The sequence below is a fragment of the Camelina sativa genome, chromosome 20 (assembly GCF_030686135.1).
Source record: "Camelina sativa cultivar CO46 ecotype springtype chromosome 20, ASM3068613v1".
NCBI lineage: Eukaryota > Viridiplantae > Streptophyta > Magnoliopsida > Brassicales > Brassicaceae > Camelina > Camelina sativa.
In genome coordinates, this window is record NC_141899.1 from 628,757 (window position 1) to 655,914 (window position 27,158).

General features: G+C 36.0%; 5 protein-coding genes, 1 non-coding gene and 2 pseudogenes across 10 annotated transcripts; 6 read left to right on the top strand and 2 right to left on the bottom strand.

The window, feature by feature from the left end:
- Nucleotides 1-330: 330 nt before the first annotated feature.
- Nucleotides 331-3,376, top strand: LOC104768403 (putative protein phosphatase 2C 66). Its single transcript, XM_010492389.3, has 4 exons — nucleotides 331-2,370; nucleotides 2,454-2,567; nucleotides 2,712-2,976; nucleotides 3,086-3,376. Exons 1-4 carry the CDS (start codon nucleotides 805-807, stop codon nucleotides 3,199-3,201), a joined length of 2,061 nt encoding a protein of 686 aa, XP_010490691.1. The 5' UTR covers nucleotides 331-804; the 3' UTR covers nucleotides 3,202-3,376.
- A 945-nt stretch (nucleotides 3,377-4,321) lies between these two features.
- On the bottom strand, nucleotides 4,322-6,902 carry LOC104768404 (dol-P-Glc:Glc(2)Man(9)GlcNAc(2)-PP-Dol alpha-1,2-glucosyltransferase). 4 transcript variants are annotated; one of them, XR_015593851.1, is made up of 8 exons: nucleotides 6,600-6,860; nucleotides 6,426-6,514; nucleotides 5,979-6,315; nucleotides 5,627-5,888; nucleotides 5,392-5,529; nucleotides 5,107-5,270; nucleotides 4,878-5,020; nucleotides 4,322-4,779 (listed from the first exon to the last, which is right to left on the bottom strand). XR_015593851.1 is itself a non-coding variant. In XM_010492390.3 (8 exons), the coding sequence occupies exons 1-8, from the start codon at nucleotides 6,687-6,689 to the stop codon at nucleotides 4,514-4,516; spliced, it is 1,530 nt and encodes a 509-aa protein (XP_010490692.2). In that variant the 5' UTR covers nucleotides 6,690-6,902; the 3' UTR covers nucleotides 4,322-4,513. The 4 variants fall into 4 exon arrangements, 3 of the variants coding, with proteins under 3 accessions (XP_010490692.2, XP_087362405.1, XP_087362406.1); XM_010492390.3 differs by having other exon boundaries at nucleotides 5,107-5,311; nucleotides 6,600-6,902; XM_087506279.1 differs by having other exon boundaries at nucleotides 5,107-5,311; nucleotides 5,979-6,274; nucleotides 6,600-6,850.
- Nucleotides 6,903-10,856: 3,954 nt separating this feature from the next.
- On the top strand, nucleotides 10,857-11,562 carry LOC104768406 (cyclin-dependent protein kinase inhibitor SMR3 pseudogene; annotated as a pseudogene). Its single transcript, XR_015593852.1, has one exon. The product of XR_015593852.1 is annotated as a cyclin-dependent protein kinase inhibitor SMR3 pseudogene (transcript).
- Nucleotides 11,563-12,882: 1,320 nt separating this feature from the next.
- Nucleotides 12,883-13,216, bottom strand: LOC104768407 (heat shock 70 kDa protein 1 pseudogene; annotated as a pseudogene).
- Nucleotides 13,217-15,209: 1,993 nt separating this feature from the next.
- LOC104768408 (uncharacterized) lies at nucleotides 15,210-18,169 on the top strand. The gene is made up of 3 exons (XM_010492392.3): nucleotides 15,210-17,230; nucleotides 17,374-17,498; nucleotides 17,595-18,169. The coding sequence occupies exons 1-3, from the start codon at nucleotides 17,074-17,076 to the stop codon at nucleotides 17,919-17,921; spliced, it is 609 nt and encodes a 202-aa protein (XP_010490694.1). The 5' UTR covers nucleotides 15,210-17,073; the 3' UTR covers nucleotides 17,922-18,169.
- Nucleotides 18,170-18,413: 244 nt separating this feature from the next.
- LOC104768409 (uncharacterized) lies at nucleotides 18,414-22,120 on the top strand. Its single transcript, XM_010492394.3, has 7 exons — nucleotides 18,414-20,306; nucleotides 20,401-20,491; nucleotides 20,577-20,734; nucleotides 20,815-20,866; nucleotides 20,967-21,046; nucleotides 21,135-21,228; nucleotides 21,318-22,120. The coding sequence occupies exons 1-7, from the start codon at nucleotides 18,681-18,683 to the stop codon at nucleotides 21,956-21,958; spliced, it is 2,742 nt and encodes a 913-aa protein (XP_010490696.2). The 5' UTR covers nucleotides 18,414-18,680; the 3' UTR covers nucleotides 21,959-22,120.
- An 873-nt stretch (nucleotides 22,121-22,993) lies between these two features.
- Nucleotides 22,994-25,247, top strand: LOC104768410 (uncharacterized). Its single transcript, XM_010492396.3, has 3 exons — nucleotides 22,994-23,287; nucleotides 23,396-23,566; nucleotides 24,722-25,247. Exons 1-3 carry the CDS (start codon nucleotides 23,276-23,278, stop codon nucleotides 25,043-25,045), a joined length of 507 nt encoding a protein of 168 aa, XP_010490698.2. The 5' UTR covers nucleotides 22,994-23,275; the 3' UTR covers nucleotides 25,046-25,247.
- Nucleotides 23,023-23,096, top strand: TRNAV-AAC (transfer RNA valine (anticodon AAC)). Its single transcript has one exon. It is a non-coding gene; the product is annotated as a tRNA-Val (tRNA).
- Nucleotides 25,248-27,158: the final 1,911 nt, after the last annotated feature.

Sequence of the window (27,158 nt, forward strand, 5' to 3'; positions counted from 1 at the left end):
TATTCTTTTTTGGGGTTTCAACACATTATCAAGTCATTTGACTTTTTGCCATTACTACTTTAAATTACTCTTTTTTTTTTTTTTCTAATCTATCTTACAAAACCACCACACTCTTCCTCACAAAGTCAACTCCTTCGTACAAAAAACATCTTTTTAAAAATAGAAAAAAAGACTTTTATATACATTAAAATTAGTATTTTTTTCTCTCTTTAATATTGCACGTTGGTTTAGTCAAACCAAATCGGATAGGGCATTCGCGATTCCCGAATCAGAATGTTACCACACAGGCTTTGAATTTCTCATCTTGGGTTTGAATGAAAATTTAAAGATGTTCCAACCCTAAGAAAAAAACAAATCTTCTCAATTTGGATTTCATTTAAAACAAACAAAAAATCTGAACCAAAACTGAAAAAGAAACAAACACAAATTAAAATCTCAGCTATAATCAAACTAACCTATTTAGATTCGTATTTATTTAGTATAGAAAAAGCTTTTTGCCAAAAGTATTTTTATAGTATTCTAATAATTTTACTAATTCCACTAACCATTAGAATAAAAAACAAACCAATCCCAAAGAATAAACTTCTCAAAGTCAACTCTTCTCTTTTTCTCTCTCTATCTCTCTATATTGTGACTCTGTCTCTTCTTCTTCATCTTCTTCATTTGGTTCCAACTTCCCAACATAAATTTAACCAAAACTCATTCACACACCATCTCCTCTTTATGAACGACGCCAATTCAAGTGGCTAGAGAAAAAACGACATCGTTTCAGATTTCTAAATCTCTTTAAATCCTCTTCAACTTATGGGGAATGGAGTCACCACCTTGACCGGTTGCTGTACAGGAACCGTCGCCGGAGAAATTTCCCGACGGTACGACGTGTCTCTTGTTCACGACGGTCTTGGCCACTCTTTCTGCTACATAAGACCGGATCTCACCGGTGTAGTATTACCTTCTCCTTCGCCGGAGATTCCTCTCCGATCAGAACCTATTCTTGAAACCACCACCACCACCTTCCGTTCAATCTCCGGCGCTTCTGTCAGCGCAAATCCTTCAACGGCGCTCTCCGGAGCGTTATCTTCTGATTCAGATTGTCAGTACAGCTCCGCCGTCTCCGCCTCCGCTTTCGAGAGCTCCGGTAATTTCGCCTCTCTCCCTCTCCAGCCAGTGCCGCGTGGCACCACGTGGCAATCGGGTCCGATTGTCAACGAAACGGGTCACGGGTCAGCTCCGTTTGAGCGGCGGTTCTTATCGGGCCCGATCGAAAGCGGGTTGTATTCGGGTCCGATCGAGCCCACTAAGAAGACTGAGAAAGAGAAGCCGAAGAAGGTGAGAAGAAAAGTAGCTTCAACGAAAAAACACAAATCGAAGAAGAGCTTTGTAACATTCAAAACACTATTCACGAGTCTGATCTCTAACAATAAACCTCGCTTGAAGAAGAGTGTGATCGAGCCGATCAACGGTTCTGATTCGTCAGAGTCTGATCATCATCATCATCATCATGAACATGTGATCAGTTCCTCAAGAAGTCACGAAAACCCTAAATCTGATCTTGAAGAAGAAGATGGAAAACAGAGTACTGACTCTGTTTTGGATGTTGAGTGGGCTCAGGGGAAAGCAGGGGAGGATCGTGTACACGTGGTTGTATCTGAAGACAACGGATGGGTCTTTGTCGGAATCTACGACGGATTCAGTGGTCCAGATGCGCCGGATTATCTCCTCAACAATCTATACACCGCCGTGCAAAAGGAGCTTGATGGGTTACTTCGGAAGGACGAAAAGGTTAGGTCTTTTGGAGAAAACGGCGAGACCCGGATGGGAAAATGTTCCGATGAGGAAGATTCTGATTCGGGAAAAGAGAATTGTCCTGAGGTGAACAGTGATGATGTAGTTGCTTCCGGTGCAAGAAACCAAGAGAAGAGTGTGAAATGGAGATGTGAATGGGAGAATAAGTCAAACAACAAGACCAAACCTGATAACAAATGTGATCAGAAAGGATCAAACTCGACGACGACAAACCATAAAGATGTTCTTAAAGCTCTTTTACAAGCGCTGAGGAAAACTGAAGATGCGTACCTAGAGCTAGCTGATCAAATGGTCCAAGAGAATCCAGAACTGGCATTGATGGGATCTTGTGTTCTCGTGACATTGATGAAAGGAGAAGATGTATATGTGATGAATGTCGGAGATAGTCGAGCAGTTTTAGGCCGGAAACCTAATTTAGCCACCGGGAAAAAAAGGCAAAAGGAGTTGGAGAGAATTAAGGAAGATAGTTCATTAGAAGATCGTGAAATTTTGACGAATGGAGCCATGCGTAATACTTTGGTTCCTTTACAGCTTAACATGGAACATAGCACAAGAATTGAAGAGGTAGACAAAAAATCACAAAGTTTTGTGTTTTTGTTTTAATTGAAATGAGGGAGACTGATGGGGTTTTGTGTTTATGAGTACAGGAAGTAAAAAGAATCAAGAGGGAACATCCTGAAGATGATTGTGCAGTAGAGAATGATAGAGTTAAAGGTTACCTTAAGGTCACTCGTGCATTTGGAGCTGGATTTCTCAAACAGGTAATAAGATCACTCAAGATTGTAAACGTTAAATTTCATGTGTTTTCAACTCATACTATGTGTTAACGTAGATCCCATGTTACTCATGTCGTACCAAAACGTAGTTTGATAATCTAATTGTTCATCAATTATTTTCCCGCACAGCCTAAATGGAACGATGCACTTTTAGAGATGTTCAGGATAGACTACATTGGGACATCACCATACATTACATGTTCTCCATCACTATGTCACCACAAGCTAACGTCACGTGACAAATTCCTGATCCTCTCTTCTGATGGATTGTATGAATATTTCTCAAACCAAGAAGCCATCTTCGAGGTTGAATCTTTCATATCTGCTTTTCCTGAAGGCGATCCAGCTCAACACTTAATCCAAGAAGTCCTCCTTCGTGCTGCCAACAAGTTTGGTAAGAAAATAAAATATATTTTTTCCTCACATGCATTAAAAAAAAAAGCCAAACTTCTGAATATTAATTGTTGAATTCTTATCTTTGTTTGTTTTTTGTTTCATTTTAGGTATGGATTTTCATGAACTGTTGGAGATACCACAAGGAGATCGTCGGAGGTATCACGATGATGTCTCTGTGATAGTGATCTCACTTGAAGGAAGAATATGGAGATCATCAATGTGAATATATTACTGTTGTTTTTATTCATGAATTTGAATATATTGAAGAACTAATTACAATAACTCGGCTTGATTTTTTTTTTCCGATTTAAAGATTTTATTCTCATAATTTTTTCATATGTTGTATCTATGTTACCTATATAATATAGTTTAGTGAAAATACACCAAATTGGCATACATATTTTCATACCTTTTGCTTTTTGGGTTATTTGGAGTTTTACTCATTGTATTTTTGTATGTATATCAAATCCATTTATTAGTTTCTAACACGTTAAAATGTAGAAGATCTTAATGTCAATATTATTTTGAAAAGAGGCATACTCTATAGTTAATTTTGAGCCAACCCACGATTATTACACATCGAACAAAAATTGCAAGTCCTTTTCAGAAAGTACTTCCACATATCAAAAGTCTAATATTCAATTTATATATTCCTTTAGAAACTTTATTATAAGATTCAAACTATTCAAAAAGCCTGTAAACTCTAAGTTTCTAACCTCTAATGGTTGTCATTTGTTTCAATCTGAAAAAGTCGAAAGACGCGTTTTGGACACAACATGTCAATGATTAGATAAAACTCTCGTTTGACATAATATTTTATCAACTTATCCATTTTTACTCACAGATTTGAATTTTCATTTTTTTTTCCTCTAGACTTTCCAGTCAATCTTCTTTTACTTTCACAAACGACACTTTTTGTTGTTTTTTCTGGAAATTACAAAATGTTACTTTTCCAAATATTAGTCACTTTGAGAAAATAGTTTACTCATACTCTAACTTAAAATGTTATCAGATTCACTATTTTGTTCATCAGTCACGGTTATATAAAGGATTATTGCGATTATCATCATTGTCGTCGACCTGCAAATTTATATAACGGTCTAAAAATTATTTGTTTTAATAATGAATATAATTTGAACAGAACAGGGTTAACTACTTAACTTTACTTAATTTCAAAATATCTTTCTCCTGTTTTTCTAAGTTTGGTAAAACTACTAAAACATTAGGACTGTATCAAAAGACATTTGAGTTCCTAATATTCCGGTGTAATCTATTCATAAACAGATCTCAAAAGACTCGTTCCCATGACTTTGGAAATTCTCTTCCACATTGACTCGCCTAAATTCTCACATTAACCAACCACTTTCCTAATTCGATGACTATTACATACTTTACCGTTACATATGTTGTTTTTGCCATGTGGCTATACAGTATAGAAGAACCAAAATAAACTATAGCCAGATAATGCGGAACTGTTGTAATCGGTTTTACCAAAGAAACCTTACACTGAAGTTTTATATAACAACATACTGAACTCACCATATAAACCTCTGGACACCATCTTCATGGCTCCACTTAAACGGTCTAAACAAGAACATTGCCATTGTAAACACATTAACAGAGACAAAAATAGTTCCGATGAGAAGCCAAGAGGCCAAGCCGCTGTTTCTGACACAGGAGTGAAGCATGAAGAGGTAAAACGGAATGGTGTAATATCTGAACTCGATCAATGGCGTAGGAGCAAGAACAGCGCACGTAGCTAAGAAATAGACCAATACCCATATCTGCCTTCGAGTTTTAGCTATAGAGTTGAGGACAAAGAAGTCAGGTTCACAATGCAAAAGAAATAGGGAAAAAGTAAAGAATCACATTATACTACAAGAAACGGTTTTAACATACCTAATAGAGTTAGGATTGAGAACCAGGAATAGACGTAAACCGGGACTAACAGGTACTTCATTGACCAATGAAAGTTGATAATCTTTCTCCATAGATAGAAGGGATAATGGCGATTATCCGCTAGAAGATATGGATGAGCCAAGCTACAAATAATTTTCAGAAAAGAAAGAGAGTGAGGGTTTATAGTAGAAGAGCTTAAGACGTTTTCAGAGGAGTCAAGAAACCGAACCTGAAAAAGTGTACAGAGGAGAATCCGGCAATTAGAGCTACAAGGCTAAGTAGCAGGCTTAAGGGCCAATTTCTATGGAGTTTTTGAAACAGATTTCTCAGTTGAACTACTGAGAAGTGTAGGGGAGCAGTGAAAAGAGCAGAGACCAGACTAAAATACATTATCTGCGCAAAATGCAGTGAAACTACATGAGCCTCTTTTGCACCTGTGAATTTGAGGTGTTGGATCAGTAAAGAGACTCATAAAGTTCCATTTCAACGAAATATGTAAACTGAATTGACATACCGAGGACTATACCCCCATTCCAGAGGATAAAAATACCGAACAGTACCACAACGACGATAAAAGGGCTAAACTTGACCAAAAGACTCCATTTCATATTCCAAGATGCTGAGAGTACAGCATAAGCATCATAGAGTAGGCCTGCATTTAATAACCTTCGATTTTGTAAGAGATGAGGAACATTTACACTTAGCTATAACTTTTCCAAACTTAAAACAAAACATGTAAACCAGCGTACCTGACGTATCCTCTGCAAAAGAAACAGTTTTAACGTGGTTAGAACGGTCTGAAGCGTCTGAACTGCTATCAGGTTTTCTTTTTCTAAGATTTGATCTCAGAGTTGTTCCTTTCATATCACTCGCCTGATGCAAATCTTGATTTACTTTTTCTTTCTCTTTCTGCCTCGTCGAGTCAAGAGTGAAATCTATAACACCTGAGCAAGCAACGAAAAGCATCCACACTACATTTGTTTGTCGGATAAAAACTGCTAAAGTGCCAAACTGCAAGAACAAACCCGTAATAAATTCGCCTACATACTAGTAACTCTAAGATCTAACAGAGTCAAAACCAATTTGCTTCAAATTACTTACCAATGCACTGAGCATATATCTTTTCTTCAAACAAGCGAGGTACATGGCAAGAACTGCAGTTAGAGAAGCAACATCTGTATAGTAGAGGAAAGTGAAGAACCAATGGAGAGGGTAAAACGACATAACTACCGCCATAAAAGTTACTTTTCTATCACTGAGATTTGGCCCCAAGAATCTGATTATCTCATACACTAGAACTCCACACAACACTGCAAAAACAGCATTTGAAGACCGTAGGACAGACGTAGAACAAGCTTCTGCAAAGGACTGAGTAGTATTTTTCATCAACAACATCCCTGGAAACAAATTAGCAACATGTACTAGTGAAAGATAGTACCTGCAATATCAACATTCCCAAATCACAAAACACAAGTGAAAAAAATCCAGACTTTAAAGGTGACACTACTTGAGAAATTATATGATAATGATTCAAGAAGAGGGTATTACAATCCAGGTGGGGTAGTGATCATTGGATCCCAGCTTCTAAAATTCCCATTACAGTACTGCTGAGCTTGAGGCACATGGAATATTTCGTCCTGCAAAATTCAACAGATGTAGTCATCAAAACAAATCAGAGAGATAAATTGAAGAACCCAAATTCTAAAAAGGGGATATTTTTACCATGTAGGGTTCAGGAACAATGTGATTGACGATGATCGACATTGGAATTACCCATAAGCTCGTTATAGCTGCAACGGCTAATTTCCCCATAGTTTCCTCTAAATCACCGATAACGAATCAATCCGATTTACATTCGCGGATCAACCATGGGTTTTTGTGCCCTAATGAATAATCCACAACGGAAATCGAATGTTCCCGGAAAAAGGTATTAAGTGAACTGAAGAAGACGGTGACGGTGAGGTTTCGTCGGTGAAAAAACTCGGGAGGAGGAGGAGTCAAAATCGAAGTCAACATTTTAATATTGGGCTTTTAGTAAAAGCCCAAGTTAGATGTAACGAGAAAGCCTTGTATTTAGATATATTTATAATTCTCGTACCTTGAAAAGTAGGATATTGCTATTAGACCTCATTGTTTTCATAAAACCTTTTGGGACCCAAAACTTTTGGTGAATTATTCCGCTTTAATATTTTGTCAATTTCAGTACTCGTCGTAGATCAATTATCAACTTTATAATTGATATAAGCATTGCAAAGCTGTGTGTGTCATTATTATTATTTTTTTGGTAATAATGCCCAGCTGATATCGATATGACTTCGAATGAGTTTGCATGCATTACTTTATAACGAAAACGATATTCTAAAATCATCAGATTATTTCGACATAATTTCACATCTTAGTTCATATATGTATTAAGAGTTTAGTTATCGAGTTGTTTTTAGTTTTAAGTCTACAAATTTAACCGTATCAAATTGAGTTTGAAACTCTTTGCGGCTAGCAAATTCATAATTAAACCAAAAATTAATATGCATGTGCGACTTGCAACACAAAATTCCACAACTCATGTAAACAGTATGTAACTTCCGTGAGAATTTTCTCTCAGACAAATGGTCCATTATAATTTATTAGACTAAGCATGTCCTACACAAATAGACAACAAAGCTGTCTCGTGTCCTTCAGAATATACACTGCAAAGGCGATTTTTATTAAAAGATGTGGGATTGTGGGAATCACAAGTAAAGCTTTTGAAAGCATCTCTTGACCCAGATCCCAACCTTTATCTTAATTTTACTATACCATATATGTTTTGACTTTAGTTTATATTACTAGTACTTTTTTGAGGTAAACTCCATAAGTAAAAGCTGTTTTCTCGTTTGCTTACAAATGAAGACCTCAATAACACTATTAAATGCTTTTTCAAAAAAAAAAATAACACTATTAAATTGCATAAATTCACCGTGATCTTACACTTACTGATTATTTAGAGGGGGTTTTATGATTAAAGTAAGGTTTCAACTTCCACTAAGGCACTAAGTAGTTTAGCGAGGTGAATAATAGTTTGTTACTGATGATGATCATTGGATAGAGTGGGTAAAAAAACAAGCAAAAGAAATGGTCCCAAAATTTGCATGTGGGATTTGATTCAAATATGTCTAAGCAGCATTCGCTGATGTCATAAAGTATCTCATTTTCTTACCTCTCCACATGTGTAAAAAAAAGCAAACCACCTTTGCTATATAAAAAGCGAGAGAAACCACCCTCTTTGAATTATTATATATATACATATATCAATACATATACTTGATGACGTTAACAATCGAGCTTGGTATTTGTAAGAACTAGGAAAAGAAAATTCTGCATTAATATAATTTTAATCAGTTGAATCAATTAAGGGAAACCCTGATTATAAGTTTCTTATATGGTACAATCATTTTTAAAATTTACAAAGATTTATTTGTTTAGGATAATAAGGCTTTTAGTCTCTTCTTGGTTTTTATTTTTGGGTTAAAATTAAGCTAGTATGAGTATTTATGGCGATATAGAACAGCATATAAGTTATCATGCTCGCATATCCACCATTTGAGTCTCGCATAGAAAGTCTGATTTTTAACTTGTTATATTGTATGCTTTGCAGGAGTTTGTGAATTTCGATTGTACAATCTTGTTAATTTTTCAGACTAATAAAATGGTCAATGCGAAAACATGTTATTTGATCATGTTTTGCAACTTTCTCTCATGACCTTTAATAGTACTATTTACACTTATGAAAATTTCGTACTTGAATTGAGAATTGTTTCTCCTAATTTTGTGACCCAATAATATATTAAAATTTATTAAGCCAACCAAGAAAAGGTATATTAGCAAAACGTGAAAGATGGAGGACATGATAATCAACCATGTGCGTAGTCATCGCACCACATGCCTAGTCGCCAAATCTTTCATTATCCTTTGCTAACCCTTTTAATTTACTCACTTAATCCATACTTAATCCCCTAATTTAATATCATATACTTACATCTATATAATTCCACAACTTGTTTAATTGGAGGGTGGTTCTGGTGGTCGTCGTTTAGAGAGGTACGGCAAGTTTACCAAATCTGAAGTGGTTCACATTTTACGACCGAGGAATCCAAAGTTATAATTTTTCCACGAGTATACATCACTCATATATTCATTTATTGAAAAGGCAATATTTTCAAATGTTTATGATAATTAATAATAGTAACAAGTAAAATAACAACAGTAGTGATGGATGGATACAACAAATAGTATTAAAATGAAAGAAAAAAGAAAAGCACATTTTTGAACGGCGTGGATTGTTATTGGTTTCGAACATGAAAGGTTGCGTCTGAAATCTGGAGATCTCACGATGTTAAGGATATATGATTAGTAGTACTCATTATCATACCCCCGAATAATTGCTGCATTTAATAATAATCTTATGTTTTGTCCTCTATCATAAATCCGTAAACAAATAAAAATAGTTAAATTAAAATAACTGGTCGATACATGTAAAGGTTTACCTTGAAAACATTCTTACTCTTGTTATAGAAATCTACTAGGATTTAACCCGCGGGAAAATAATTTAATTTTAAAAATTTTAAATTTATATTGTATTCATTTGTTATTTTATTATTGTTTTATTAATTTTTAAAATATAAAATTTTACAAGTATTTGATATAAGTATTCAAAGTATATGATTTTTGTAGGATTTCAAGGTTTTAACCCGTGTAGTATATCTATATTCTAATAATACATTTATCTTCTGGTACACATCTAAAAGTGTTTAAAAAAAAAATCCACTTAACTTTCTATATGGGATTAATGCTACCTGTCTCACCAAATTTTTTTTATCAAGTTTAATTATGTTAATTGTTTTATTAAATTAGCATATTTTTATAGTTTATAGTTTTTTCATGTCAATATATATAATTTATAATAATTAATAGAATTTTATTTTTTTAGGTAACTCCTCAAAAAATAAAAAGGTTATGCAACAACAAAATTTCGAAAATATAGGAAATAAAAAGAGATTATATATTCGTGACTGATAAGGAAAGAAACAATGACAAGTATCAACAAAAATAATTAGTGCGGTTGAAGTCAATTATTAGTTGGTGATTCAATACTTGCGTGCACGATAAAGGAAGCATCTGAGAAAATTATGTTTTGACGATACTGGAAATTTTGTTTTTCCCTTTATCATAGACGACATCGTATGAAGAAACATGAGAGAAACATAGAAGTTTCAAAAATATATATCGCCAGGTCCCCATGCAAAGCAAAGGCACGTGCGTCTGATATGCATCAAAGTTTGTAGACAAATTATTTATTTCCTTTTCGTTTTTTTTATCGTTATGTTCATTTTCCATTTATTAAAAAAAAATCGTGCTTTAAAGATATAGGAATGTAAAATGCTCAAGTAGTAAGCAGAATGTTTTTTTCTGATCATCAAGATCCCTAGTTATTCTTCTTAAAGTCATTAAGACTAATCAAATCATCGAAACAACTAATAAATTATAGAATTTCATAGACATGAGAGTAAAAGTATTACTAGTTACTTTTGTCAACGAAATAATATTGCTTTCTTGTACTAATAATTAAATAAACACAAAACTGCTTTTTTGTAAATAGTTTTACTAGAGCTTTTAAAAAACTTCAATATATAAAAATTAAGAGCTCTATATATCATCTTATTTCTGTATCTTCCTGATTTTATTATTTTTTTGGTTATTTTTCTTGCATGCATGCATATATATTGTAAATTGTGGTAGTGCTAAATCTTATAGTTATAGGTGTTATAATTAAGCATTGTTAGTTGTGGTTCGTAAATGCGTTGATTTTCACTAGACAGTTATTTTTCTAGATTACTCAAAAAAAGGAAGACATATCCATGTATATATGTATATAATGAGCATATATAATAAAAACAAAATCAAATAAATTAACTTATTTTATGTAATCCCGCCACTTGGGAGACAGATCACTAGTTAGTTGAAATGGAGGCTTTCAAGCTTCCGATCCAACGCACGCAATCTCTTCTCTCTTCTCTCTTCTCTCTTCTTCCTCTCTCTCTCTCTCTTTATCTCTTTCTAAAACTTGTCGTCGTCTAATGGCAGAGATCTGCTGCGTCAAGGAGATCCAAGAAGAAGACGTCGAGAAGACCCGACCCGTGTTAGATCTCCCTGATCATGAAGATCCAACGGTCAGCGACGAAGATGGGTGCAAGACTCCAACATCGTCCGATCACAAGATTCCGGAGGTGACGTATACGTTATGCCCACCGGCTCCGAGAAAACCTAAACCGAACCGGTCTTCTGGTACGAAACGAAAATTAACGCCGGTTAATGTCGTTAACCGTATACCGATTGATCTGAGCCGTGAGATCGAGATGTTCTTCGAGGATTTGGACCGTAGGATCAAGAAGTCACGGAAACAATAAAGAACAAGATTGTTGCCTTATTGGTGGTAGTGATCGTTGCTCATTCCTAATTCTTGACTGTGTGGTGGTGGTAATTGATCCTTGAATTTTTCTTCTTCTTCTTCCTTTTTTTTCTGTTAATTATTTTATGTATAATTAATTAGCTAATAACAATAAAAGGAAATTATGTATCATTTAATTTGGATTTGTAGAACTGTAACAAAGTCAAAGCTCACATTTATAAAAAAAAAATTTCGTTTCAATGTCAACATTAAAACTTATGTTTTCAATGCATGTATTATGTATATATAGAAGTATAAGTTAATCTTTTTGAGATTTTTTGATATCTTTGATTTTTGGAGAGCAATAAACATTTTTATAAATAGTTTTAAAATTTTTTGGACCATTTCTCTACATTGTTTTGTTTGTAATCAGCATATCTAAGTTTTATTTTTGTAATTTACTACCAATCTAGCTAACTGCATGTCTCTATAGTTTTGATATAAACTTAATTCTTTTAATATAAAATAAATCTAAAGATAATAATGTATAATAAACACTAGCTAATTTATGTGAAAATATAGTATTTACATTATTCAGTTTCAAAGCTACTGTTTATCATACATTAGCTAGTATACTAATATTTCAGTTTGCCTCAAACTGAATAATTGCTCTAGCTAATTTATGTGAAAATATAGTACAGTATTTATTATATTTTCACATAAATTAGCTAGTATCTTCGGGTAGTTCTAATTAATTAGTTGTATTTATTATCTCAAAACATGTTCACATGCGACATTATCCACTTTCAAATTTTTATTAGATTATTTATGACATTTTTTTTTTGAAAAATACATAATTTTGAAAATATACTCCTACGTCTGAACTTTTTTGTTTTTACTATCAAGATTCAAAAAGGTAATTTTACACAACTCTATGTTCGTAAGTAATTAAATACTAATTTGTTTACCCTTTTTAACAAAATATATTTATTGGTTGACCAAAAAAAAACAAAATATATTTATTCTGATCCGGATCCGATTTACTCCAATATCTGACCCGTAAACAGGCCTAATTTGAAGGACCACATAAAATTGTTTCAAAAGAATGCCATCAGAGCCGGCTCTTTCACTCACTTACAATCCATTAAGCACAATCTCACTATCTTCCTACAAATTTATACAATCTCTATAGTTTGTTTAGTATTGTGTTTAGCGATGAAATATTGATTAATATAAGGCCACTAGAATTAAGGCCATTAGAACATGTAGAGAGAGCAAACACCTCAGAAGTGCAACAGCATCGAAAAAGCCTTGAAGATAAGAAGATAAGATGAGCTTGTTTTCATTTTCGCCTCCAGTAACAAAGAAGTGAAGGCCCTGGGCAAACATATAGACAATGATGTTATTGTCCAACAGTGTGTGATCAGCTGCACACAGAAGTTATAACTAAACATCACTAAGCGTTTTAAAGAGAAAGGGTCACCAGACAACAACAACAAACAGAGAACTACTTGCTTGGCTCAAATAGAAAAAGATAAATCATAAAAAAAACTTACACTAAAAAATGACTTAAGAGACAACTTAGTCGACTTCCTCGATCTTGGGGCCAGCACCACCCGAGGCAGGAGGAGCTTCATCGTAGTCCATTCCCGCAGCTCCTCCCTGATACATCTTAGCGATGGTCGGATTACAAACACCCTCCAACTCCTTCATCTTGTCTTCAAACTCGTCAGTTTCAGCCAACTGGTTACCCTCGAGCCACTGAATCGCCTGCTCAATCGAGTCCTCGATCTTCTTCTTGTCTGCTGTGGGAAGCTTCTCACCAAATCTTCTCGTCCTGGATGGTGTTCCTCATGTTGTAAGCGTAGTTCTCAAGAGCATTCGTGGCTTCAACCTTCTTCTTGTGCTCCTCGTCCTTAGAGAGGCAACTATAGCTGACAACGAATTGGTCCTTTATTAAGCTGAGTATCTTGAGAAGAAAAGATTGTTTTGGGAGACTTTTATTTTTTGTTTTAACTTTTAAGAAGTTTGCTACTTTCAAAAGTTGATATTTTAGCATCGTTGAATGTGAGACCAATTGGGCATTGGACTCCTTTAAAAGCGTTGATTGCATAACTAGGTCTCTCTGGTTCGTTTAATCGAACCTTTCTACTATGAGACTATCATTTAAGTCCCACTGTTTGAGTTACTGTAATAACTAAAGGTCACAAGCTCGCATGCCATGCTTTGTTCCACATCTTGAGGGTTTTCTAGAGCTATTATTATATATGCTTCTTAAAACAAGGCCGCAGCTTCTTCGCTCTCCTCAACCAATATGGAACTGCACATTAAACAAAACGATTACCAAATGAACCAATAGAAAATCACAGTTATTTTTTATTTTGACCTCAACTGACTTAGCCTTATTATTCCTTTTATATAAAAATAAAATTCAGGTATAACTGTTTATTTCAAAGAATGTATTGGTTAACAAAGGTGTATATGACCTTGTAATACATATCAAGGTAGGTGGATACACTAAGGTATTCATATAAGCCGAGCCATAGGAGCGCTAACAATAAGCAAATGAATCAAGAAACTACTAAGTTGTTAGAGAGGTAAGATCAGCAAAGGGAGAAATTTCATGTGTACCTGCCATATAACTCCTATGAAGTAGCCCGGAGTAGATAGATATGAAGCACCTCTTAATTGTGATACAGATCCAGGAATCGAGAGCCAATGATCACATAACAGGGAAAACACATACAGTATTTGACTATACCAATCTTTATGCCTCACTTGACATTACACATACTCCACAACAAACTTTGCATAATAATTAAAAGATATGGACACAAATTGAACTGTTATATATAAAAAAAAAAAATACTATGTCTAATCAGAAACAACGAAAAAATATTCCTAAGTTTGGGTTGTAAATTTGGTAAATTAATTATTATAAAATGGTTATTGGTGTAAATTTGATGTAGATTTTTGATTTTGGATATGGCAAAATACTTATAACAAGGTAATTTTTTGTTTTTTTAATTAACTTAGAAAGCAAAAAAAAAGAAAAGAAAACAAGAGAGGCCGACAAACTGTAGGCCCATTAAAGCAAAGCCCATTGTTAACCTTATATAAATATATATATATATATATTGCGGCGTGGGTATACATCATCGTATCTTCTCTTTCAATCAGGGATATCAAAACCCTAGTCGATATCGAGATCCAACCAAGTTTGCTTATCTCTCAGGTAAAGTTCTCGCTTTTTTTGATCTCATGTTTCTTGATTATTAATTATTTTTATTTTTATTTTTAAATAGTCTTGTGAAAATGATGGCTGCTTCTCCCCCCCCCCCCCCCAAACACGGAGATAGCTAAGTCCCCAGTAATCGTCTTTTGGGACATAAAGAGGTGTCCGGTTCCTGATGGCTATGATGCTCGTCGGGTTGGTTCGTGTATCAAACGGAATTTGAGGAACTTAGGCTATTCTGGACCTATCACCATCACTGCGGCTGGCGTACTATCAAAGATCCCTCGTGGCATCCTAGGAGAGGTCTTTTCCAGTGGAATCTCTATTTGCCACGGCCCCTACGGTTAGTTTCTTCTTCTTCTTCTTCTCATTCTTGATGATGATTAGAGAGAGAGAGAGAGAGAGAGAGAGAGAGAGTCTTTTAGTTTGGAACCTGAGATTACTGAATGAAACAGCTCACCGGACCATGGTTGATACTGAAAGCAGAATAGAAAAGTTTGTGAAATGTGGAACTTTGTATTATTTCAGCTCAAGGTTTTACAATGCTCTTAGCAGCTTATTTATACAACTCTCATAAACCCTAGTGTATCCAGACATGTGTCAAAATCCGATTACACATTGTGAATCTAAGGCTGCAAATCGGTTTGACGTCTCCATCATTTGTTTGCAGCTTGACTGCTTTAAGGATGCTTTAGTCGTATTGTCGGGACATAAGGCTATAGCCTTCCCTTTCATTTTGTCCCGATGTGATGCAGACATTAATGTAGACATGGTTGCTTCCTCTGTTTCTGCAGTTTTGTCTTGAGGTGAAGCTCGTCCTTTGTCTGCAGGTGATGATGTAACTGTTGCATTCAATTGTTGGATCATGTTGGGCTTCTCGTGTTTCTGCACTCGGCCCATTTGGTGATTCTTCAAAACTGCATCGTTTTGTTTTGTTGCAGGAGATAGACTAAGCAAACACTCTGCTTCTTTTAGAGGCTGAGTTCTTAGTTTGCTATCAGCCCCCCTCAAACTTGGTGTGGGAGGTAGTCCAACACCGAGTTTGCTTCTGAGAAACGCGAAGGGACCAAGTGGGAGAGACTTGGTGAATATGTCTGCGATTTGTTGGTCGCCGGGAATGTGTGTGACCACTAGAGTCTTCAAGGCAACACGTTCTCTGACATAGTGATAGTCAACATCGAAATGTTTGGTTCGGGCATGATATGCAGGATTAGCGGTTAAGTACACTGCAGAGAGGTTGTCGCAGTACAGCTCAGGTGTGTGAGGTAAGGGAACGTTGAGCTCTCTCAGCACGGAGCTGATCCACTTGATTTCAGAGGCCGTTTCAGACAGAGACCTATACTCTGCTTTAGTAGAACTTTTGGAGACTGTTGGCTGCTTTCTTGAAGACCATGAGATGAGATTACGGCCAAGATAAGTGCAATAGCCTCCCACTGAACGTCGTCCCTCCTTACAATTGGCATAGTCACTGTCACTGTATGCCTTGAGATCAAAGTTGGTGTGACGCCAGAAGGTAATGCCCATTGTGATGGTGCCTTTGATATACCGGAGAATTCTCTTCAGAAGCTGAAAGTCTGCAACTGACGGTTTGTGCATCTTTCGACAGACATAATTGACTGAGAATTGAATATCCGGTCTTGTTAGCGTTAAGTATTGAAGCTTTCCGGCCAAGCTTCTGAAATAAGTTGGATCGGAGAACTCTGCTTGTTGTTCTTTAACTCTGTCAAGTTGTAGAGGGAGAGGTGTAGGCATAGGAGAACAATGCTCCATGGCAGCAGCAACAAGCAAGTCTTCTGCATATTTCTGTTGCGACATGAACATCCCTGCTTGAAAGTGTTGTATTTGAATGCCAAGAAAATAGTGTGCCTGACCAAGATCTTTCATTCTGAACTGCTTGTTGAGTTCGTCGAGTAAGTGATTGAGAGTCCCTGAGTTATTTCCCGTAAGTACCATGTCGTCCACATAGAGGAGAAGAAGAATGTTGTCTCCATTGCGATCATACACAAACAGAGAGGGATCCATCATACTGCATTTGAAGCCAAACTCCAACAGGAAACTACTGAACTTATCAAACCACGCCCGTGGAGACTGTTTTAGTCCGTATAGAGACTTGTGAAGAAGGCAAACGTGATCGGGTTTATCTTTATCAATGAACCCTGCAGGTTGTCGCATGTAAACTGTTTCTTGCAAATCACCGTGAAGGAAAGCATTCTTCACGTCCATTTGTTTGAGTTCCCAGTTGTGAACCGTAGCAGTGTGAAGAACCATGCGCACAGTCGGAGTTCGAACGACAGGACTATAAGTCTCGAGATAATCAATGCCTTCCTCCTGATCATATCCCTTAGCCACCAAACGTGCCTTAAGCTTGTTGAGCGTGCCATCAGCATTTAGTTTGGTTCGAAAAACCCACTGCATCGTTTTGTTTTGTTGCAGGAGATAGACTAAGCAAACACTCTGCTTCTTTTAGAGGCTGAGTTCTTAGTTTGCTATCAGATACTGCCTTCTTCTCTTATCTGAAGTATACACCTCCAGCTTCTATGATGGTTATATCCCGTCCAGTACCAAAGGTCGCTTATCTTCTCCAGCTTCTAGTTGCTGCCGGATACCACACTATCCGTCCGTTCCCATTTGATTCTCCCGCCTCCACTGATGCTGCCAAGTCCCTCTGGGAAAACTCTTTTCTGGCAGTGGCAGGTGTCTCTCTCTCTCTCTCTCTCTCTCTCTCTCTCTCTCTCTCTCTCTCTCTCTCTCTCTCTCTCTCTCTCTCTCTCTCTCTCTCTCTCTGTCTTCTTTTTGAATTGCTGAAGTAGCTACTATTTTTGATCTTTCGTCCGCAGATTCACAGCCACTTGAGGAGGAGGATAAGTCTGCCGAATGGGTTTGCTATATGTGCGATAGATTAAGTGGCACATGCTTTGATGAGTTCATGACGCATCTCTCTAGTCAAGAACATGCAGACAGGGTAATTTAAGAGCCATCCTTCTCTTTTACCCCCCCCCCCCTCCCAAAACTATTTGTTAGTTTCCCGAAATTTTAACTCATTGCTGTTTTCAAGCAGATTCCGGTCTTTATCCCCAAATACCCGGAGAATACCATGATTAAGGAATACGAGAAAGAGTTTGCCGATGTGGAGGATGCCGATGATGAGGAGGATAGCAATGAGGAGGATGCCATTATTAAGTTTTCCGATGATGATTTTTCCTATGATGAGGGGGATGCCGATGATTTTGAGGAGGAGGAATACGAGGAGGAGGAGGAGGAGGATGAGGATGCCGATGAGGAGGCTTACAAAGCCAGAGCCGGTGGTCCAGGTCCCCATGCTATGGACGAAGATGCTCCTCCTGCTCCAGGCAGTGGTGGCCCTAAGATCGAGGAGGTCGACTAATTAGTTGGATCTTTACCTGTTTTCTTTTCTTTGGATCGTTAAGACTTTTTATGTTGTGTTTTTTTGAACAATGGCTGGTTTGCCCAGCTATGATGACATATACAAGTTTTCTATGGAATGCTTGTTCTCTTTTGCTCATTAGTAAAAAATGTCAGCTATTGGCTATAAGAACGTCGTGAACATAGGACTTAAACTTCTACTTTAATGGTTGTACTAACCATAAATAAGAGTCATTTTTTTTTTTTAAACAATTACAATTCTTGTAACAACAACAAATAAGAGAACTCCTTTAGTAAATCATCAGCATCGTATATACCTCTTGACCAGACTCTTGTTTCCACCTTTCTCTTCCTGCATCTTCTGTACTCCCTTTATTTCTCTAATTTAACGTTATTAATGATGTTATACACATAATATTGTTTTGTTAATTTTCAATACGAATCTATGTAACATATAAGTACTGTAATTTTATTTATTAAGTTCAGATTTCACTTTATGGGAATGGGAATATATCAAAAGTGTTACTTTTGAGATTTGTACATGGTATCCACAAATTTAGAATGGCAGGGAGGGATCCCTTGTTTCTCTCCTTTCCACTATTCTCCCTCCAAAACAAAATTCACACAAACAACGATGAAGAATAATAATTAAAAAAGTTTGAAATTAAAAAAAAAAACAAAAAAAACCAAAGAGAGGATTTGAATTTTATTGAGGAGATAAAAACAAAAATCTGGAAGTTTCTGAAACATATGAACAGTAATGGCGAATCGAGGCGGCGAAAACGGGAAATTGGAACGGAGGAAGACGATGACGATGAATTGGGCGGGGTTAGGCGAGGTCGAAGACGACGACGATCACTTTTTCGAAAGCTCTAATCGTATCTCCTCCGTCGTGCCTTTGGATTTAGCATCATCTTCAGATGAGGAAGAAGGTGATTTCGACGATTGCCGGATCTCGTTGTCCTCTAACCTATCTTCCTCCTCTCGCGCTGCTCCTGCGCCCGATATGTCGCCGGATTATGATATCTGGATGTCGGCTCCAGGATCTATCACGGAGCGTCGTCGTCGGCTTCGTAACGGAATGGGACTTGAATCTAAGAAGAATATGCTCGGAACTATCTCCATCCAGCGCGTGAGTGAACCTTCGGTTGCGACGGCGACAGTAACGGCGGGTGGATCCTCCTCAGGTTCTCGCGTTTCGGAATCGAAGGTGGAGGAGTTAGATCAGAATTCTTCTTCTCCGGTGGATCAACGAGTTCATCATCGATCTCCATCGATGTCGGTTTTGCTTGTACGGTCGAGATCTGATTCCGATATCGAAGCGTCTTCTGCTGAGAAAATTAGGAAAGAGGATATGTTAGGGAAAACGCCGAAATCGCGATTAACTAGAACCACGTCTGCGATTGGAGCTCCGTGTGCGAGGATTTGTCCTTACTTCACCCAAACGCAAGCCTCGCCGTCGAACGCACCTCATCAGTCTCGAGGGCAACGTAATGGTGTGTTGCTCTCCTCGGTAGTCTCCAATACTCAATTCAGTGCTTTTTTCTTGATTAAGAATCTCGATACTGGGAAAGAGTTCATAGTGAAGGAGTATGGTGAGAATGGAATGTGGAATCGTCTTAGCGATTTGCAAACCGGTAAGCAATTGACAATGGAAGAATTTGAGAAAACCGTTGGATATTCATCTGTTGTTAAGGATCTCATGAGACGAGAGAATGCGAATTCAGCAGCACTTGATTTTAGTAAATTTAATTCGTATGTGTCAAAGAGTTTGAGAGTAAGCAAGAAGAGAGGAGCTGCTTTGTTAAAGAATATAAAGGGTGTTGCTCATTCTATGAGCTCCTCCTCTAAGGTTTCAGAGAAAGAGAAGGATTCAAATGGTGGTGGGAGTGGTACGTACAGTCCAAAAGTAGCTGAGAAGAACAGTGAGCAAACGAGTCAATGGGTGAAAGTGAGGCATTCAGGGAAGTCTCATAAAGAGTTGAGTGCTCTGCATATGTGTCAAGAGATTCAAGCTCATCAAGGAGGTATTTGGACTATGAAATTTAGTCCAGATGCTCATTTATTAGCAAGTGCAGGGGAGGATTGTGCAATCCATGTGTGGGAGGTTCAAGAATGTGAAATCATGTCAATGAATGAAGGCAGCTTGACACCGATTCATCCTTCAATGTCTGGTTCTACAGATAAATCTTCTACGGAAGGTGACGCTGCTGAAATGCTACCGGATAAGAAGAAAAAAGGGAAAGGTTCGATGAGTAGAAAAGGAAATCAGATACCAGATTACGTCCATGCACCTGAAACTGTGTTCTCATTATCAGATAAACCAGTTTGCTCTTTCACTGGTCACTTGGATGATGTCCTGGACTTATCCTGGTCTCGGTCACAGGTTTAGTTTATTATGACCCTTTCTTATTAACATTGATGAATACAACCACTGATGTCTGTTCACTAAATTAACAAATTGCTTACTCTATATATAGCTATTGCTTTCCTCTTCCATGGACAAAACTGTGCGGCTGTGGGATATTGAAACTCAAAGTTGTCTAAAGCTATTTGCCCACAATGACTACGGTAAGACAATAATATAAATAAATACTCATCTTCTCTAAATTCCAATTAGTTTTAGGAGATTCATGTCTAACTCTATGGTTTTTAGTTACTTGTGTACAATTCAATCCACTGGATGAAGACTACTTCATCAGTGGCTCCCTTGATGCCAAGATCCGTATATGGAACATATCAAACCGTCAAGTAGTTGAATGGAATGATCTAAAGGAAATGGTTACCGCGGTTTGTTATACTCCTGATGGTCAGGTAAATAATTTTTCTTGAATTGTCACGGGAATATACTTGCATAAACGAGCTCGTATTGATATCTCTATGCTCTTTGGTAGGCTGCATTTGTTGGTTCAATCAATGGGAATTGTCGGCTTTACAGTGCAGAGGGTATATATGCTAAAGACTTATTCTGTTTTGTAAACGACGTATATTAACCTTAAATTCTTCAGAAAGTTTGTAAAATTTATTTTCTCTAATGATTGATCAGATTGCAAGTTAGACCAAACAAACCATATTGATCTGCAAAACAAAAAGAAAGCTCAAGCTAAAAAGATCACAGCTTTCCAGGTTCCACTCTTATGTTAATACGTTTACATTGTTTGTTTTCTTTTGACTCTAGAGGCTTTTTAACTTACCATTGAGTTGCATATAACAGTTTTCGCCGGTTAATCCAGCAGAAGTGCTTGTAACTTCTGCTGATTCACGCATTCGGATTCTTGACGGTACTGAACTTGTTCAAAAATTCAGAGGTATGTATCTCATTGAATCAACTTCATTCGTTTCTTCGTTCAGTTTCACAGAGTACAAATTTTTAATCTTCTATTTACCCATAAACCAGGCTTCAAAAACGTTAACAGCCAAATGACAGCATCTTACACAGTAGATGCAAAGCACATTGTCTGCGCAAGCGAAGACTCACAGGTTTACGTGTGGAAGCACGAGGAGCCACGACTAGGAATCACCGGTAGAAAAACCGTCAACATGTGTACATCTTACGAAACCTTCCCTTGCAAAGATGTTTCTGTGGCAGTCCCGTGGAATGGCGTTGTAAAAGGCGAACCACCATCTGCACAAACCCAATCAAAAAGAAACCCGAAAAAGACTTCAACTACCCAGGAAAACGCGACCACAAATAAAAAAACAGGCCTCCCACCATTACCTAAGAAGAACAATGAGGGCACCACAGATGGAGCAACAGAACAACATCAAGAAGATGATCCCATGACGCAGATTCCACAAAACGAATCAGAGAACAACACAGGGGAGTCATTAAAGCATGGGGATTCACCTTCTATATCAATCTCGTCTCGGATTTCATCTTGGTCTTGGTTTGATAGTAGTGGCAGTCATGGAGCACATGCGGTTCAACCAACAGCTTGGGGAATGGTGATCGTTACAGCCACGATCAAAGGCCAAATCCGGGCTTACCAAAATTTTGGATTGCCTCGCAGAGTCGGTCGGCAAGGCTCTCTGTTTTGACACAACCGTTCTCAATTCTTGTACATATATATATATGTATATTATACGGTGTATTGTGTATAGCTCTCACGTATTCATACATAGTCTACTGAGTGTAATTTGTATACTGTATACATAGTCACAGAAGAAGAAGGAAAATTGGTACGTAGAGATTTTTTTAAATTCTGATGCAAGTCTCTCTACCTTATAAGAATATAAGAGTCTCAGTCAAGTATCACAGAAACGATTACAACTTAATCTACAGTTTACAAGAAAACACAGATCCAATACCATAGGAACATACAGACAGACAAGAGATAACAGAGAATAAAAAATAGTACAACTACAATATATTCGAAGTAGAGAAGAAGAGCGTACCTGTAGCATGAAATTGTATTAAATGAGGATTAAAAAAAACTGTATGAGTTGTATTCCTTAAACTTACAGTTTCGGTGTTGGACTATAAAATAATCATGTCCGTACGAATTCATGCTAGCATTGAGCTTTGCTGACTGACATCCCTAGTTCCTTTTAAATTAGAACCTAGAAGAATGTAAAACCGTTACACTTACACCTGACGTGAGTTTAGAACCAACTGGTAATTTTGAATAATTGTATATTTATTGTTGAACCCATACTTTTTTTAAAGAAAGAGATTGAAGAAAGCTACAAAAACAGTATGATGTGGTCCAAAAAGGGATAAAGTGTTTTTGTCTCTCGAGGTACACTGGACGAAGCATATGGTCTTTTGTCCATACCAGTTTCTTTTCTCCTTTTCTCAATTTCGAGCATCTATAATTGTAACGGTACTCTAATTGTGTTGTGTATGCTATTTTCTTCTTGTTTTGTCCATTTTCAATATTTCATGGACATTTCATTAATTTCTTTTCTTTATCAATGTAAACTAGAAATAAGATAATTACTCTGTTTGTTTACACACAAAAAAAAAAAAAAGGCAAAAAAAAATTATGATGCAACATTGTTAAACCACGACGATTTGGTCTACTATACTACCCACCGCGCATGATAAAACTCTCTGTTACAGTATCATTAAATAAAGAAAATGTGTCATTGACATTCAAAATGGTTTCGTGGTGTAGTTGGTTATCACGTCAGTCTAACACACTGAAGGTCTCCGGTTCGAACCCGGGCGAAGCCAATTCGTTGTAGGTTTTTAATCTCTTCGATTTTTGTTTAATTGCCAAATAAGATAATCATTTTCCTCTCTCTCTCTCTCAAAAATTATATATACACATTTTTTTTTTTCCTACGTCTATTTCTCTATATTCAACCAAATCTCTCTGTCTCGCTCTCTCTCTCTCTCTGTCTCAAACTCCAATGGCTCACCAGGTATACTCCTAATCCTCTCTTTCTCTTTCGCTCTTTAACACAAAAGTACTATATACACAAGCATGTATAGATTTGTAAACTATGTAATGGATGTGATTATATGCATAGGAAGAAGGATGGCCATTGGGCCTGAGACCTGTAAATGCAAGAATCGGAGGACTCACAAGAGGCACTCATCATCATCATCATCATGAGCAAGTATCTGCTGGTTCCATCTCCTTCAGCTCTCTTCTCTCTCCTTCTCCCTCCTCTCACTCTTCCTCCGATCTTGATTCACAGGTCAGATATATATAAAAACACTTCACTTTTAATAATATTAAGATATGGATAGCTGCATAAACTATATAATATACTCGTAGTATATTCACGGGATGGTAGGTTCTTATCTTGGTTGAATCCGTACATATCCTTCTGCAATTTAATATTTTGTTCCCATATCTGGACAGATCAATGAACTATTTTCAGTATACTGATTATATTTTTTGCTTGAAAAATTAATAGTTGTTTTCATCTATGTTTTTCGTTTTCTTGCATATTAATCGATGAGCCGTTTGAAACTGTCAACGGTTCGTTTTTCTCCTCAACGATTAGGAAACTTAGAAGGAAGATAATGATTATACTTTGACTACTAGTTTGGATCTATTGCATTCACATTCTCTTTCGTTTTACCAAAAATTCAAATACAATAATAGTAGTACTATTGTTTTTGTTGGTTGAAATGACTTCAGAGCGAACGTGAACCAATTGTATTCACTTTAAAGCTGTGATGGTTTTGTCTGAAAAGGGCACGTTTGTCGGAAATTGTTATTTCTTCAAAATAAAGCTATTTTATAATAATAATAATGACCAAAGCAATTTCTCGAATATTTTTGACACTTTTAGTCTTTTCATCACACTGTATTGGAAAGTGAAATCATTGAAAATTTTACCAATAATCCGTTTAAGAATAACTAACTGATTTCACGCAATTTTTTTTTGTCATTTACGTAAGTTTGTGGTTTGTGTTCAGCTTTCTGTCATTCAGCAAAATTTATAATTAAAATGTAAGAGATTCCAGTCTTTTGTGCATTTTAGCAAATAAGTTATGTTTTTAAAATTGTTTATGTCTAATGACTTCGCCATTTTACTCGAAACTAAACATACACCCCCGATCGATTCTATAAAATTGTACTATATGATAGATAAAGAGATTACAAAATGATAAAATCATTTCTTACCAATTAGCACCATTTTTATCATCATCATTAATTTCATAAGCTTAAATTTCTGTTTGGTTATAAATCAGATTTTAGTTTATACATAGTAATCTGTTTTGGTCACCACTCACCATCGTAATAAAAATGTCGACCTCTTCTATGAAAGCAAAAACTTAACTTTATAGTTTTTGCATCTATACGCTAAAATATAGCATTTTACACATATTTTATTTTTCAGTCGATGGGGTCATTTTTCCGCGATAGGAGCTACACACTAGGAAATCTAATCGGGATATCAAGCTTTCTTGAACTTTCGAGAAGATCAAACAGAACAAGGATTGATCAAACAGCTGCTAGAAACCATCAACACCAGAGGAATCTAAAAACTTACAAGCCATGGATTTTCTCTATATGTTCAAAACTAAGCACAAATGCCACTTTCATTTCCCATAATAGGATTACAAATGAAGAGAGTCGTAACAATGTGCAGTCTCTCGGACATTTCCTCATGGTGGAGAGACGAGCCGTGGGATCAACCACACGGTCCACACCGACAATGTGAATGATAATGTGATGTGTGATATGATTTCTCATTTGCTCATGGTCTAACGTAACAGATTTTGGTTTTCTTTTGTATGCGAGTTTGTTTGTCTTATTTGGGAGGTTGAAATGATTTTTTTCTTGAATGAGTTGTATCATTATGCATGTGATATGAATACTTGCGTAGGTAAGGTTATATGAATAACATTTTCTATATTATGATCTCGGGAAACTTGATTTTACGTTTTTGAATTTGTGTTGACAAGTTAAATATTACGTTACATACAAATAAAGGAAAATATTTTAGTAGTTTATTAAATCACTTTTTGTTTTCTGACTTTGTGTTCTTTGTAGTTCATACAGATTCATTCTCTCTATTCAGTATATTATTTATTTTAATTTTTAATTAAACTAAATTAAGTATTTGAAAGGCCTAAAAATAAACGAAAAACAGTTATTTGTATAAAAACAAGCCCATTAATGGAAAAGTCCAACTTAGAAACTGTATCGTTTACTCCGTGATCTCGCGATAGCATAGACTTAAATCTGAACTTAATAAATAAAATTACAGTTACATGTTACATAGATTCCTATTGAAAATTTAAGTTTACCAATAGAAAATTAACAAACAGTTTTATGTATATATAAACATCATTTAATAACGTTAAATTAGAGAAAAAAATAATTCTAGTTATTTATAAAATACTCAGTCTTATTCTAGTATGAAACGAGAAAATTAATGTGAGGGGATTGGTTTGGTTTTGCTCCGCTCCCGAATTGTTGTGAAACGAAAAAACTAATGTGAGGATTGGTTTGGTTTTGCTCAAAATCATGTATGTATTTTCTTATTCTAGTAGGTTGTGTAATAACGCCTTGAAATAGTACAGTTCTTTGCAGGTCACTCAAATTCACATCTTCAGGTTCTTTGATGTTTGTTGGGTTATGGTCTGATTGATGCTATAGACTTTTTAACCTTCTTCTCCCACTTGTTGTATTTTTTTTTTGTGATAATAAACTAGGAAACAAAGATGTAATCACTATGATTTTTTTTTTTTTTTTAAACAACTTTAACCAATGTTAACCACTTTAATTTCATGGGTTCATCATGGGTTGGGTAGCATCTAAGCCAACAACACTAAGATAGTGTATTTTTTTATATTAAAAGAGAACAAAAACAAACCCCCTACACAACCATATGTATTGGTATATATTGATATATCTTGTCCGACACATAATACATTTTTCCGTCACCTCTTCAATTTCTTTTAAATCACTATTCTAAATTAATCCGGTTCATAAACAAACTTATCCAATTATATTTGTGAGATGGTTTAGTAACCTAAAAAAAGAAAGAATTGGGAACAGTGGGGTTCAAATTGACCAACCAATCCAAAGATTGCAACTACCTCTGCGGAAGGCCAACATACGCGCCAGATGATGATGGATCAGATCTTGGGCCAGCATACATTTTTACGATAGCTTTGACACCAAACGAAACAAGGCACTCAAGAGGAGCTGAAGCCGTGTTGTTCTTCTGTTTGTTGCAGCATTGAAATAATATCAGATCAAGTAAAGTTGTATATTTCTATTACGAGATTTGAATACCATTATATTTTCACTGATGATATTTTCATTCCAATCTTTTTAATTAAAAAGACAGATATCAATTTTAAATTCACATAATTGTTAAAACAAACATATACAATCAAACAAAATTTTATCTCTTTGTGAAGTTGAATACAAAATATATAGACCATTCCTTTTTTTGTTGTGTTATTTACTAAATCATATGAAGAAACATGTAATGCAAAAAAAAATAAACAGTAAAAAAATAAAAAATAAAAACTCTTACCACACTACTTTATCCAAAAAATCACTTGGTCATACCCAATTATGTTCGTATGATAACATGTTTTTTAAACCAGATATCATGTTATTTCGTATAATCAAATCAAACAATTTCACTAACACAAAACTAAAAATAATTTGACCAACCTGCACAAAAAGTACTCCTCCCCCAATATTTACCATTGTTACCATAGTCAATTAAACTAAATTTAGTATCTGAAAGGCCCAAAAAAAAAACGAGAAAACAATTACATTTGTATAAAAACAAGCCCATTAATAGAAAAGTC